This window comes from Xyrauchen texanus, chromosome 28 (genome assembly GCF_025860055.1).
Source record: "Xyrauchen texanus isolate HMW12.3.18 chromosome 28, RBS_HiC_50CHRs, whole genome shotgun sequence".
Classification (NCBI taxonomy): domain Eukaryota; kingdom Metazoa; phylum Chordata; class Actinopteri; order Cypriniformes; family Catostomidae; genus Xyrauchen; species Xyrauchen texanus.
Genome location: NC_068303.1, coordinates 33,441,142 through 33,454,045, shown reverse-complemented (window position 1 = coordinate 33,454,045; position 12,904 = coordinate 33,441,142). Strand labels below are relative to the sequence as shown.

At 38.4% G+C, this 12,904-nt stretch overlaps 1 protein-coding gene across 1 annotated transcript in view; it reads left to right on the top strand.

The window, feature by feature from the left end:
• LOC127622025 (acyl-CoA:lysophosphatidylglycerol acyltransferase 1-like) overlaps nucleotides 1-12,633 on the top strand; it is a 59,541-nt gene extending 46,908 nt beyond the window's left edge. The window contains 2 exon segments of the mRNA XM_052095889.1: nucleotides 8,173-8,279; nucleotides 11,547-12,633. Coding sequence (XP_051951849.1) covers nucleotides 8,173-8,279; nucleotides 11,547-11,698 — 259 coding nt within the window. The 3' untranslated portion in view covers nucleotides 11,699-12,633.
• The last annotated feature ends 271 nt before the right edge of the window (nucleotides 12,634-12,904 follow it).

Here is a 12,904-nt window from a genome sequence, read left to right as displayed (position 1 = left end):
CAAAACGCAGAAAGAGACATTTTTGTCTAGAAGCTCTTCATGGCGATTTCAAAGATTTGCGCTCTGACGCGACTCATGAACGCAGCTTCACGATTGCTGTAACAAAGTGGATAGTCACAGTCTACCGGCAGATTAATATTGCGGAGGATGAAATTTTAAGTGATTTAATGCCCTTTGCAATAAATATGGGACCTATGGGGAAACTAGTTCTTTCTCCCACTTACACTTTGGGAAATGTATAATGTTACTCGAATTGGTGCTCTTTTAATAAATTTCTTGTGAAAGGCTTTGATCGGAACATGTTAATAAAGCATTGTATTGTTAAATATATATCTTCTTTTTTTTTCTAAGATGGAAATAAATGCATTTTGACAAGAAAATGTGTATATAGTGTCAAATTTCAGCACTTTCAAAATCTTCGATTAATCGTGAATTGATTTTTAATCGACTGACTGCACTACTAAAAAGCTAAAAAATATGACAGTTGCTCCCGGTCTCCCATTATCATTAGTGATACTGTATCATTGGTGTTTCATATGGCCAAGTACATCAATATATGTGTTTCTGAATTTGGTAGTTATTTGTAGGTGTATTGGTACAATCGAAAAGGGAAGCTTACTGTGTTTCTTCAACAAAAGAGAAAAAGCAGAAGTCAGATCAGTCAGGAAATTGTCATTTTAAAATGTTGTAATATTTTGTCAGTCACGTACTCTCAGAAGTATTTGCTTGTTTGTAAGAGGCTTTTGCAGTCAGTGGTGTGTTTGTACATCTCAGCACAGTATGATGTTAGGCAATGTTTCAGCAGAAAGTGGTGTCATCAGTCTGAGCATCTCATCAGCACAAACGCTGAGCCGTCACACTCTTCGCGGCTCAGAAGTGTAAAGAGCTGAGCTCTCCAATTCACCACACTAACTGATGGAGATCTGATGAAGACTGATCATCAGGATCATTTGTACTTCAAGCTCATCTATTTTCTTCAGGGCCCATTAGACTGCCTAAAAAAGCTTTCATCTATTTAATTTGATTTTGTATTTTTTTTATAACATGATCTAGTCTAATCAAAGTACTTTATGTCTGAAGAGAATCTGCCTAAAAGGTACGGATTCATTTTTTAAAATTGTATTTAAAACTATACACACTAAATAAGCCTAAAGTATAATTGTTCTGTGAAAGGGATCTGTGGGCATAATTGTGAAGACCATATGGCCCAGTATACCTATATTTTATATTATTTCCTATATAAATAATATATTGAAATATAGATGCAAGTGACTATTGTCGGGGGCCAAGCACATATGGCAAGATGACCAAAACAAACAAATTGCAGTAAAATTTCAAATGGAGCAGGGCAAAATGCTCACTCTCCAAAGTCGAGCATGGAGAAAAAAAAGAATTAACATCAGAGGATATGTTGAAAGAAACAAAGACATATCGTTTCACTACATCGTACATGACACTGACTGATGAACAACTTGCTTTGCATCAAGCCGTGCGCTTCTCCTCTCGATACTTGAGTCCCGCCGCCTTTGATTTGATTGGTCATTTCAAATGACATTGACGAGCGGTTTTATATCACGAAGCATGTTAAAAATGAGCTGAATTAAGATGCATGGAATGTTTAAACATTGTTATCTCTGCAACTATATAAATATACTCAACTCCACACATGTCCATTGAGCCGCGGACTGCTGCGAGAGAAGCTGTAGCACTGATGTTCTAAGGCTACATGCACACTGCAGCTGAATGTGGCCCAAATCTGATTTGTTTGGCTAAAATCTGATTTTTTGGTTTTTGTTAGGTTGTTCACATGACATTTTAAAAGTAGACCATATCAGACACTGGTCTGAACAACTGACCCACATGTGTTTCACACTCCTTGAGCATGCATATAACAAACTTATGTTCATCATTATAGTATGAATAATGAATTAAATGATTATTATCCGTTTTTAATGCAGATAGGACACGTCTATATGAAATGTCCGTGAGTGAAATACCATTGATGGATAAAGTATTTTTATATGGTAATTTGTCTTCGTATGGTGGAATTTAAATAATCAAGTTCAAGTGTAAAGACAGCAGGAAAAACAACATTAAATACACTGGTGGCCTAAAGTTTGGAATAATGTTCAGATTTTGCACTTATGGATAAAAATTGGTACTTTTATTCACCAAAGTGTCATTCAACTGATCACAATGTAAAGTCAGGACATTAATAACGTGAAAAATTACAATTTGAAAAAAAAAATCAGAACTTCTTAAACTACTTCAAAGTGTCCGTATCAAAAAATCCTCCATGTGCAGCAATGACATCTTTGCAGATCCTTGGCATTCAAGCTGTCAGTTTGTTCAGATACTCAGGTGACATTTCACCCCACACTTCCTGTAGCACTTGCCATAGATGTGACTGTCTTGTCGGGCACTTCTCACGCACCTTACAGTCTAACTACTACAGTTGTAGTGATCCCACAAAAGCTCAATGGGGTTAAGATCCTTAACAATCTTTTCCAATTATCTGTTGTCCAATGTCGCTTTCTTTACCCACTCTAACCTTTTCTTTTTGTTTTTCTGTTTCAAAAGTGGCTTTTTCTTTGCATTTCTTCCCATAAGTCCTGCATCCCTGAGTCTTCTCTTTACTGTTGTACATGAAACTGGTGTTGAGCGGGTAGAATTCAATGAAGCTGTCAGCTGAGGACATGTGAGGTGTCTATTTCTCAAACTAGAGACTCTGATGTACTTCTCCTCTTGTTTAGTTGTACATCTGGCCTTCCACATCTCTTCCTGTCCTTGTTAGAGACAGTTGTCCTTTGTCTTTGAAGATTGTAGTGTACACCTTTGTATGAAATCTTCAGATTCAAGCATTGTATAGCCTTCATTCCTCCAAAACAATAATTGACTGACGAGTTTCTAGAGAAAACTGTTTCTTTTTTGGCATTTATGTTTAGAAAGCAAGAAAGTAATGCATTTGTGTGTTGTTCTGTTGTTCAAGGGTGTTTTTCTTGACAATATAAACTGCGCATTGCCACGCAGCTGAAGTTTCACTTACTGCCCTCTGGAGTAAACAGGTGGGGGTTTTTTAGCCCGTTATTTTTAGTCAAATTGATCGCTCTGAATTAACACGTTAAATCGACAGCCCTAGTGTGTGTGTGTGTGTGTGTGTGTGTGTGTGTGTGTGTGTGTGTATATATATAGAGATATATATATTATTAGATAGATATATGTGTGTGTTAGTGTTAGTGACAATTTATACTGGCTGCTTGTCCAGTCAAGCATTAATGTCAAGCCCTGTTTTATATACAATGATAAATAGTAGCCTAATAAAAATAAGTAGAAAATAAAAACATCACCCACGTTTTTCCCTGTTGTGCAAAAAAAAAAAAAAAAGCTGTTAATTTAAAAATGTATCTGATTTACAAGGAGTGGCTAAATGGCAGAATATAACTGTCTGTCTTTGAAGACATTTCTTGTCGTGTGGCTCCCTCTGGTGGACAAATGGTAAAACAGCCTGTTTTATCTATATATTTCTAGTTTTTTTTTTTTTATAAATAGCTATTTCTTGTTATAGCTCTAGCCAGATTTATGGAATTTTGCATGTGGCCTCAATGTTCCTTTTTCCTTTTTTTTTTTTTTTTATTATTATTTTTTTGGACAAAGAAGAAAGTCTGTACAATTACAATAAGGTTCCTGCAACTTTGCTGCTTGGCCCCCTAAATACAGAAATTAAACTCATACACATTATCATAAGATTGAAGTGGGCCCTGACAACCTTATTATTTGAATACTACCTCCATTATTAAGAAATAAATTACAACAATACACTTTCGGGGTAAATAGAATTGCAAATTACAAAGACAAATCAAAGTCTCCATGAATACAAGGATGGAGTGGAAGGAAATATATAAGATGGAAAGATCAATAACATAAAAGATTAAGAATTTAACATTTAAACAGATGGGCACTGCTTAAAGAAGTAATGATACAGTACAATATCAAATTATTATTATTTTTCTTTTATTAATTGGTTAAATGGAAATGTAATTGGCAATAATCCTGCGCTACAAAGGGAAAAAGCAAAATTTAGTTATGACTGAAATCGGTCTCTTAGTCGAGGGGTTTTCAAAGTTTTTGCTGCCAAGAACATCCAAATTTGATGATACCTATGTGAGGGACCGCCTGTGTGAAAATAGTAAGCATGATATTATAAAGACTTCTTGTAATATTTTCATTTTAATAAATATCTACCCCACGTGCCCATTCTGATGGTTGATGTGAACATTAACTGAAACTCCTGACCCGTATCTGAACGATTTTATGCACTGCACTAGATAATCGCATGGATGATTTATTTTTATTTCTTACGATAGCTGTCAATACAATAAAATAATTGTTAATGATTTCAGAATAAATGATGATGATCTGTCTTGTGACAGACGGGTTTGGCCCGCATGCTGAGTTTCAGAGAAAAATACAGAATATGAACTAAATATGCAGTTACTACAAAATCCACTTCATAATAATTCAAGCCATTTTTCACAGTTTCAGTCTTGTAGTTACTGAGTTAACCATGTACAGATGTGGCCAAAAGTATTTGCAGTGACATGAATTTTGTGTTTTGCAAAGTTTGCTGCTTCAGTATTTGTAGATTATTTTTTACACATGTTTCTATGGTATACTGGAAAACAATGATAAGCATTTCATGAGTTTTAAAGGCTTTTATTGGCAAAAACATTCAATATATGCAGAGTGTCAATGTAAAGCAGTTCAATGGAAAGGAGGCGGCGAGAACCGGCCTGGTGATATAAACAATATTTTAATGATTAACTTAAACAAAAGACGATCTCTCTCTCTCGTCGCATCACCGTCCGCAATCAGCCTTTATCCCTCTCGGAGGCTTAATTAGCCTGATAAGGATCCGGGTGTGTATATTCACGACCCGGCCCCGCCCTCCACCCGGTCACAATCCTCCCTCGTTCTCTCAGGCAGGGGAGCCCCCCGGCTTGACGTACACCCCCCTTCCCTGGGGGAGGGCGTGCCCTAAGCCCTGTCTGCCGGCAGGTCATCCCCGTCTACATGGATGAGGTAGGGGACAAGGGGAAGGAAACAGAAATTTAAAAAATGGGGGGGTACTTCCTGTAGCAGTGTAGTACCCCCCAAAAAAACACTGTAAAATGTAAACGAGAGGGAAAAGGCCAACACGGATCAGCAGTGAGAGAGAGAGGAGAGAGAGATGAAGGGAAAAAAAACACTTACTCGCCAGTTCTCCGATACGCAGTAGCTTGTTCCTCGGCCACTCCTCCACCCTCTAACGGACGACAGCCGCGCCTCTCCGGGTGGATCGGAGGTAGTCCTCCAGCCCCTGGCTGACGGAACGCCACGCCGCATTCTCGGGGAACAGATGGGGTCTCCCCCGCCCCTGGCAGTGGTTCTCCTGCTCCAGGCGGTCTGCAGCGAGCCCCTCCCCGCTCGGCGGTCTCAGACCCCGCCGCGTTTCAGCGGCCAGTAGACGACTTCTCCGCCCCTGGCAGCGGCCCTGATGGTTAGGAGCCCCTTCTCCCCTCGCGGTCGGTGGCCGTTCCTCCGCTTCCAGGCGGCCGGGCTCACGCACACACACATGACGGACATGTCCGTAAACGATCTCTCTCGTCGCACCACCATCCGCAATCTGCCTTTATTCCTCTCTGAGGCTTAATTAGCCTGATAAGGGACCGGGTGTGTATAATCACAACCCGGCCCGCCCTATCACAGTCAATATTTACAGTGTTGACCTATGTTCTTCATAACCTCTGCAATTCGCTCTGGCATGCTGGATATCAGCTTCAGGGCCAAATCCTGACTGAATCCATTCTTGACTTATTAGTGCTCGGATTTGATCACAATTTGTGGGCTTATGCTTGTCCACTCGCCTTTTGAGGTTCTCTATGGGATTAAGATCCGGGGAGATGCCTGGCCACGGATCCAAAATTTCAATGTAATTATCTCAGAGCCATTTCATTATCACTCTTGCCATGTTACATGGTGCTCCATCATGATGGAAAATGCACGGATCATTGCCAAATTGCTCCTGGATCGTTGGGAGAAGTTGCTCTTGTAGGCCGTTTTGATATCATTCTTTACTCATGGTAGTGCTTTTGGGCAGAATTGTGAGGGAGCCCACTCCCTTGGATGAAAAGCAACCCCACACACGCATGGTCTCAGGATGCTTCACTGTTGGCACAACACAGGACTCATTGTAGCATTCACCTTTTCTTCTCCGGACTATACATTTTCCAGATGTCCCAAACAGTATGAAGGGGGCTTCATCAGAGAAAATAACTTTGCACAAGTCTTCTACTGTCCAATCCTTGTACTTCCTGCAGAATTTCAGTCTGTCCTTGATGTTTTTCTTGGAGAGAAGTGGCTTCTTTGCTGCCCTTCTTGACACCAGGCCATTGTCCAAAAGTCTTTGCCTCACTGTGTGTGCAGATTCACTCTCACCAACCTGCTGCCAATATTGAGCAAGCTCTGTACTGGAGGTGACACGATTCCGTAGCTGACTCCTCAGGAGGAGACGGTCCTGGTGCTTGCTGGACACTCTGGGACGTCCTGAAGCTTTCTTCACTGCAGTTGAACCTCTCTCCTTGAAGTTCTTGATCCGGTACATGAAACAATACATTAGGGGTGTAACGATTCATCGATCTGGATTGATGCATTGAAAAAATAACCACTGGTGCAATGTCATCGATGCAACATGTAAACATCGATGTATATATTTTTAAGATGCACATTTATTTTGGCCATGTCCATACACATTTCAGTCAGGCAATGCAGTAACCTTATGATATCATCTCTCTTTATAAGTACTAAATATGCTTTTCATGTGGGACACGATTGTGTGTGGAGTGATTGAAACCTAAAGTTGCTCTCTGCTATGTCCGTCCGTGAGCGCGAGTCAACCGAGCTTCCCTCAATATGCTAGCTCCGGTGACAGGGTAGCGCAGAGCGACTCGCATGCATCTTTAAATTAGGCTTCCCTCGTTTATGGGGTGCATGCAACAAATTTGAATTTTCTATTTTAAAGTGCTTTGGAGCAAATTAAACCATGTCATATGGCTGTACTTACGAGGGAATGAGTACACGCCTTCCCTGTCCCAACATAAATTACAAGACTAGTTTGCAGTAGAGTGAAGTCTCCTCTTGAGTGTAGTCATGTTGTTGCTTTCAGCCAATGACAAAAATAGAAAAATACTACAAATGTCAGGTGCTATTTTGTGATTGGTTCGGGCGGTCTACAGCCCACCCTCAAACTTTGCAACACACAGCCTGCCTTCAAATAGTTTTTAATCAATGCTCAAATCATAGAAAAATAGAGTTTTATTTATTTAAAATATTAGTATGCCTAATGTATGATTGGGTGGGCAAGACTCTCGTTTCTGCTGCTTTTTTTTTTTTTTTTTTTTGCCATTTTCATGAGGACAGAATAAGAGGGCAAAATCAGGAATGGTGAATAGTGCAAGCCGCATTTTAACTTGCACTTGCATAGAGTGCTTTATTGCTTACATTGCGTCGTTTACGGAGCGTGATAAAGCATCATGCGATTTAAAAGCTATAGCTTCCATATTAATCTGGGTTTTTGGCCTAACCAACCATGTCGAGTGATGGAATATTCTGTCGATGGGTTGGTTTCTGTTTTTGCAGCATCTTGCTGGGCAGCCCTGACCACTAAAATCTCAATGGTACAAAATACTACTCATAACTGTACACTAAACATTAAATATGTTCTGATTAGCTTTAATGATGCCACACAATATTATCACGCCCAGTTTTGACATACAAATTGCTTGGAAACTCATTGCATCGTGTCTGGTTAGGACACAATGGTACAAAGTAACCAGTTGAAAAAGTGTTTGAACAGGTTAGCTGTTATACTATAAGCAGTATGTACAAAATGTTTTCCTATATTGTGAAAACGTTGTTAGGCATGACATGGAGCAGAATGAATACATTTTCTTTATAGATTAGCCTCGGTGCCTTTTTATTGCTTTTAGAATCAGTTACTATATATTTTCATTCAATCGTTATTTTATTAAGCTTTACATACAAGTCCACTTTCAGAGCAGGAATTGTACATTTTATAATTCTGCTTTAGAATGTTTCTGAATTCTATGAAAGTTCTAATTTTCAATTTTTTTTTAGGACATACCCTATAAAGGACGTCCCATTAGAGCCAGAAGCGCTTACAGATTGGCTGTATCAGCGATTCGTGGAAAAGGAGAAACTTCTGGCTCACTTCTACAAGACAGGTACTTGTATTAACCGTTTAATTTTGTTACTTGTGTATATATGCTGTAAATATTCATCATTAAATTCAAACATGTTGACACCAACATTATTATAGTTTTACATTTTTAATTTAGTTTATATTTCTATATTATTTTACAGTCCTACTTTATATTAGGTGTCTTTACTATGTACTAACATGAAAAACAATACAATAAAATTTACTTAATGTGTAGCTACATTCTCAAAAGTTTAATTTTTGCTGCTACTTAGGTCAGGGTATGGGTAGTTTATGAGTAGGTGTAGGGTTAGGGTTGGGGGTTAGGTTTAGGATTGGGGTGAGGATAGGGTTAGGGGGTTCGATTAAGTGTGTAATTACATGCAACAACACTTATGTACATAATGAGTATGCCGAATCAAATGCTTATTTACATAGTAGTTAAAGACACCTAATATAAAGTGCGTCCTATTTTCAATTTTTCCTTTAAATTTGGCTTTGTTTTTGTTCACTTAGTTTCGTCTCACTCCGATTTTTTTTTGTTTTAGTTTAGTTTGGGGGTTATTAGTTCCGTCATGACATTGTAAATGGCACAAGCTGATGGGTCCTTTAAACATGTCATTTGTTTGCCAATCAGATTGCACACTCCATGGCCCAAGCCGATATGTTCTTTGACATGTTATTTGTTAGCCTGTCAACTTGCGTACTTTAAAAAAAAATTTTTTTTAAACATTCACATTTCTCAGTTGTAAGCAGATAAACCGTTTCACTGCAGCCTGCTAAAACCCTCATCCTCCCCAGCACCACCTGACTAGTTCTGCTTCAAGGGAATTTATTGTGCATCTAATTGTGCAGCGGCAGCAAGTCCTACATGCTCCCAGCACGTCTGTGTATATTCTAGCAGTAGCAAGTCTTCGTACATGCTCTGCTGCAGCATAGCAGATCTAGTCTACCAAGACCAAATCCTGTCAACATGTCATATTCATGTTAACACCCTAAAATCATTCAGAGTTGTCATGACTGAAATATGGTTAAATACATAAAATTTTAAGTTGATAATGTAAATTTCTAAATATACTAGAACTGCCGAAGTTAACGTGTTAACACATGCGATTAATTGTAATTGTTAATACATTACATTTTCTTAATTGTGATTAACACATGTACCATTAATAAAGCATAAACCAACATAAGCACTAGTCGGAGCAGGGCAGAACCTTTGCGATATGTCAGCCTGCAGTCATTACGCTGATGCACACACCACATGTTGTCAGAGATCAAATAATGGGGAGAGGACCTCTTAATGTTCAGATGGGATAAATCATGTACTTTGCTGCCTCTGTAAGGTGCAGTTTAATTACCACAGAAGCTGTGGTTGACTGCAGCGCTTTTCATGTGGAGTTCAAAGCTCTAACACCCTGATGCGAATCATGAACCGGCTTCACGCTTGCTGCAGCAAAGTGGATAGCCACAGTCTGATGGCTAATTAACATTGTGGAGGATGAGAATTTAATAAATGATTTTCAAACTTTCACTTATACTTTGGGAAACATTTAATGTTACTTTAATTGGTGCTATTTTAGTGCATTTCTATCTATATTGTGAAATGGTTTGTCTGGAAAATGTTAATAAAGCATTATATTGTTACATATTGTTTTGATTTCTTTCCTAAGAAGCAAATAAGTGCATTTTGACAGGAAAATATATATATAGAGAGAGAGAGAGAGAGTAAAATTTCAGCACTTTCTAAATCTGCGATTAATCGCAACTAACTATGACAAATTATGCAATTAATCACAATTAAAACATTTAATCAACTGACAGCAGTAAAATATACGAATACATTTGTTTATATTAAATGTTGCGTACGGTTTTGCATTACCATTAGTTAATGATTTAACTAACATAAGCAAGCAATGAACAATAGTATTTTGATCATTTAAAATGAAACAAATTTAATAAATGCTGTAAATCATTGTTAGTTCATTCAGAGCCCCTTAGAGGACACGGCAGGAATTTCTTTTCTGAAATGGTTTTGAGTGCCCTCGCAATAGTTTTGTGTTCCCTCTCGATACATTTACTATGGTTTTACTGCTTTAACCATATTTTAACTATGATATTCATAGTGAAACCATAATGCATACAGGAAAACAAAAACTGTGGTAATAAAAATTATTATTTTGTGATTATTATGGTTTTACTATACAAATACCATATTTTAACTATGGTTTTACCATAGTAATATTGTGGACTGCAGAAAACATAGTTTTTTCTATAGTAATATTGTAACCATGATTGTTGTCGGCTAACCATGTTTTGTTTGTTGGCAGATATCATGTTTTTACTATAGTAATATTGTAGTAACTATGAAAAGTTAAGTAACCATGGTTTTAATACAGATTAACCATGATAATTATTCTGGTTACTACGGTTTTACAACAAATACTATGGTACTGGTAGTGAAACCATAATAACCAGAAATTATGATTTGTATTACCAGTTTTCATTTTCCTGTAGTATTACCATTACGGGGCAGATTACTTGAGAATTGTAACCAGGAAGGAATACAAACTATTGTGGGTGCACACAAACATTATTGCAAGGGAAAGCAAACCTTATTGCAAGGGAACTAAAAATGTATTGCAAGGGAACGCAAACTGTTGCGAGTGCATGCAAAACTTATTGAAAGGAAATGCTAAATATTTTGTGAGGGAAAGCAAACTATTGCGAGGGAAAGCATACTATTGCAAGTTCATACAAAACGTATTGCGAGGGCATGCAAAACGTATTGCGAGGGAACGCAAACTATTGCGAGTGTATGCAAAACGTATTGCGAGGGAACGCAAACTTTTGCGAGTGTATGCAAAACTTATTGCGAGGGAACGCAAAATGTATTGCGAGGGAAAGCAAACTATTGCAAGTGCATACAAAACGTATTGCGAGGGAACGCAAACTATTGCGAGTGCATACCAAACGTATTGCGAGGGAACGCAAACTTTTGCGAGTGTATGCAAAACTTATTGTGAGGGAACGCAAACTATTGCGGGTGTATGCAAAATTTATTGCAGGGGAACGCAAAATGTATTGCGAGAGAATGCAAAACTTATTGTGAGGGAACGCAAACTACTATCAAAAGTATCAGTTTTGTACATTTAGGTTTCATTTAACATTTTAGTTTTTTTTTGTTTTGTTTTTTGTTAACATTAATAACTCTGGTTGACTCTCTCCCTACTTTTTTTTTTGCTTGTCTCGCTTTTATATAAAAAATATATATATATGTTTTTTTTCCCAGGAACTTTCCCTCCACAAGATGGCCAAAAGGAGATCGCTTCCCGAAATATGACCCTTGACAACGTTTGGCTGTTTTTTGTGCAAACGTTTGCCTTCGCCTCAGGCTACATATGGTACATCATTCTACATCACATCTACTACTGGTTCTTCTGACAGATCTGAGGAGACCCTGACACGCGGGATAAAGAAGGGATAAAGCCAGAGACCAAGAGCCCCGTTTGCCATTCTCCTCTGCTGGATGGTTGAATGTACCCTGCAGATCGACTCTAGTTGCTGTTTTCGATCGTAACCCCCACCCCCCCATCCTTCGAACAGACACATCCACCCAATCCCAACTGCCTGCGCAGACATGTGTCTATCCTTTAGTTTTGCATAGAACCAGTACATGTTTACACATGCGCGCTCACATGCAGAGAGAAGATTATGCACATCTCAATGTTTACCCATGCACATGTGGACACACCTTTTATTTTTTCTTCTTTTTTTACTTACAATCAAAATTAGGCTCAGGAATAAGCCAGAGATAGATCTGTTTTGTCCTCGCATTTCCATGTCCTGCCACATGAGCTTCCCTGCCCTTTTTATCATTATGAGACGAACTCCCAAATAGGATGACTGAATTTTTCAGAGACTGCTGTCCTCTTTGGAAGAGCCTCCTCTGGCTTTCATTGCACTATGAATCCTTGTTTGCTCCCATTCTGTGTCCCCCCAGGAGACCCTCGGTGTGAGCCGCCCTCATGTCATTTCTCCCATGTGGCCGTTTTGTCTCATGTCGACTGGATGCTGTTTTCTGTATGTATTGTCAGTATTGCGTGATGGTAGAATGATTGTGATGTTTACACTGACTGGGCACCTATAGTTTGAAAAGGAAATGTAATCTTTTTTTGATGATGTTGGGGGGATTTTGAAGAAGAATCTATGTAAAACAATAACTGGGCCAGATTATGGTATCCTTTGAAGGACTTTACACAATCAACGCCATACAGACACATCCAGGTGCACCACGCAACTGTCACACAACCGATTCAATAGGACAAATAACCTTCATCCAAAGTTTTACAAATATTTAAGCCATATGCTTATATCTTCGGGGGTTACATTCTACTGACTGAACTTATGTTTGTTCATTGTCCTAAAAAAGATTTTTAATTTTGTTGAAAAAAAAAATGTGTCTCATTTCTGTAAATGTGACAGCGTAACCTGCCTGTGTGATTGTGCGTGACTGCCCATTTCCTTTATAAGTTTTAGATGCGCAATGTCTGGTAGCTTCATTTTATATCAGAGTTTTGGCGAATATCTTGTTTACTAGTTGAGATTGTAATTTCGTTCAGTTCTTTATTTTTTTTTTTTATTTAATTT